At 52.8% G+C, this 2,870-nt stretch overlaps 1 protein-coding gene across 1 annotated transcript in view; it reads left to right on the top strand.

Annotated features, from left to right (window-relative positions):
* The window catches only part of CREBBP (CREB binding protein), a 72,334-nt gene that overhangs the window by 68,405 nt on the left and 1,059 nt on the right, over positions 1-2,870 (top strand). The window contains exons 30-31 of the mRNA XM_018561498.1: positions 24-305; positions 700-2,861. Of these exons, the coding sequence (XP_018417000.1) occupies positions 24-305; positions 700-2,808 (2,391 nt within the window). The 3' untranslated portion in view covers positions 2,809-2,861. The remainder of the gene's footprint in view (positions 1-23; positions 306-699; positions 2,862-2,870) is intronic.

Here is a 2,870-nt window from a genome sequence, read left to right as displayed (position 1 = left end):
TCCCCCCCCCCCCCCCCCTGTAGGTGTTTTTTGTGATCCATTTCTATGCGGGCCCAGTGATCAACTCCCTTCCACCTATTTCGGATCCAGACCCTATGTTGAGCTGTGATTTGATGGATGGGCGAGATGCGTTCCTCACCCTCGCCCGGGATAAGCACTGGGAGTTCTCCTCATTGCGTCGTTCCAAATGGTCTACACTATGCATGTTGGTGGAACTGCACACCCAAGGCCAAGACCGGTTTGTCTACACCTGCAATGAATGCAAGCATCATGTGGAGACTCGCTGGCATTGTACTGTCTGTGAGGTAAGTGTGTCTGGATGTGTTGCTTTTTTTTAAAGGGATTGTGTGCGCAAATTTTATAGAATTACTCTCAAGAAACTGAAGATGGCATTATTTCCAGAAAACTATTATCAATGTTTGCACGGTTTACAAGGCTCTCCACAATGAGCATTCATTTAAATCAGTGTACTGCTAACTTTGCCTATGACAGTTGTAGAGTATAAGACAGTCTTCGTGGAGAGAAAACGGCAAGACTACAGGAAGACATTAGAGAAAAGTAAATCTTGCAGAGGACATGAGCTACAATAGAATGTGAATACCTGCAGACTGATCATTCTGAGTATTGTTTTCTCTGCAGTTTTGTATGATTTTCAAGAGTTATTGGTACAGTGTGCTCATAATCTCCTCTCATTTACAGGATTATGATCTATGTGTGAACTGCTACAACTGCAAGAGTCATGAGCACAAGATGGTAAAGTGGGGCCTGGGACTGGACGACGAGAGCAACAGCCAAGGAGAAGCGCAGTCCAAGAGTCCTCAGGAGTCCCGCCGGCTGAGCATCCAGCGCTGCATCCAGTCACTGGTACACGCCTGCCAGTGCCGCAATGCCAACTGCTCGCTGCCTTCTTGCCAGAAGATGAAAAGGGTTGTGCAACATACAAAGGGATGCAAGCGCAAGACCAATGGTGGCTGTCCAGTCTGCAAGCAGCTTATTGCATTATGCTGTTACCATGCCAAGCACTGCCAGGAGAACAAGTGCCCAGTACCGTTCTGTCTCAACATCAAGCAAAAGTTGCGGCAGCAGCAGATTCAACATCGACTGCAGCAGGCCCAGCTGATGAGGCGGCGTATGGCCACTATGAACACACGTGCTGTTCCGCAACAGCCTCTGCCTTCCCCTACCCCTGTCACTCCTGGCACACCTACGCAGCAACCCAGCACCCCACAGACTCCCCAACCTGCTCCACAACCTTCTCCAGGTGGCATGGCCTCACCAGGCTTCCCCAGTGTGGCTAGGACTCAGCCTCCCAACGTGGCATCACAGGGCAAACCATCAAGTACGCTTCCTGTGGTTCCTCCTACTCAGCCTACACAGCCCCCACCAGCTGCCGTCGCAGCTGCCCGTCAGATAGAACTGGAGGCACAGCAGCAGCAACTCTATCGGGTTAATATTGATGGAATGACCAGTGTGCGTCCAGGCATGGTGAATCCAACAGTAGGACCTGTAAATCCATTACCGCAAATGAGTATGAATGTGCCACGTCCAGGTCCAATTGCTCCTCCCCCTATCATGCCAGGCATGCAGCCAGGACAGTGGTCCACAGCTCCAATGCCTCAACAGAGTTCAATGCCACAGAATATCCAACGTCCAGTGATTCAAATGACTGCAGGCCAGCAGGCTGTGGCCGGACCTCGACTGCAAGGAGTTCCTCAGCAGCAAGCTCGAAACATATCACCCAATGCTCTCCAAGACCTCCTGCGCACTCTGAAGTCCCCAAGCTCTCCGCAACAGCAGCAACAGGTGCTCAACATCCTGAAGTCAAACCCTCAACTAATGGCTGCTTTTATAAAGCAAAGAACTGCCAAATATGTGGCCAACCAGCCTGGCATGCAGCCACAACAAGCACCCCAACAGTCTCCTCAGCAGCCTGGTATGCATCCACAGCCTGGCCTGCAGAGTATGAACCCCATGCAGGTCGGGGTGCAGAGGCCTAATGTTCCTCAGCAGCAGCCAGGCATGAGTCCACAGAGCCAAGGCATCAACCTCATGAATTCAGCTCACAATACCAGCTTAGCAAATATGAACCCACAATATCGAGAGATGCTCCGACGGCAGATTATGCAGCAGCAGCAACAACAGCAGCAGCAACAGCAAGGCGCTGCGGGCATGGCAGGTGGAATGCCAACCCACGGGCAATTTCAGCAGCCGCCAACAGGATACCAACAGTCGCAGGCTTTGCAGCAACAGCGTATGCAACAGCACCTTCCAATACAGAGTGGAGCAATGGGACAAATCCAGCAGATGGGGCAGCCAGGACTAGGCGCAGATGGAGCACCACCAAGCATACAGCAGGCATTGCGACTTCAACAGCAGCTCAAGCAGCAGATGGCTTCTTCTGGGCAGTCTAACCCTATGAGTCCTCAGCAACACCTTTTGACAGGCCAGCCGCCTCCTACGCATCTTCCCCCAGGCCAGCAAATTGCAACCTCCCTAAGCAACCAGGTGCGCTCACCTGCCCCCGTCCAGTCCCCCCGCCCTCAGTCACAACCTCCACATTCCAGTCCTTCACCCCGCGTACAGCCTCAGCCCTCTCCTCACCATGTCTCTCCACAGACAGGATCGCCTCACCCAGGCTTGGCAGCTTCTATGGGCACCTCCTTAGACCAGGGTCACCTGGGGAACCCTGATCAGAGCGCCATGCTTCCACAGCTGAACCCCCCCAACCGTGGCGCCCTCACAAATGACTTGTCTCTCGTGGGAGATACTTCAGGGGACACCTTGGAAAAATTTGTTGAGGGATTGTAGCATCCAGAGAACCCGGCAGTGAACTGGAGAACTGAAGTGGTGGAGGGAAAGGGGTCCTCTTT

The sequence above is a fragment of the Nanorana parkeri genome, unplaced genomic scaffold (genome assembly GCF_000935625.1).
Source record: "Nanorana parkeri isolate BGI_ZX_2015 unplaced genomic scaffold, ASM93562v1 scaffold19, whole genome shotgun sequence".
Lineage (NCBI taxonomy): Eukaryota > Metazoa > Chordata > Amphibia > Anura > Dicroglossidae > Nanorana > Nanorana parkeri.
This window is presented reverse-complemented; position numbering and strand designations above follow the sequence as displayed.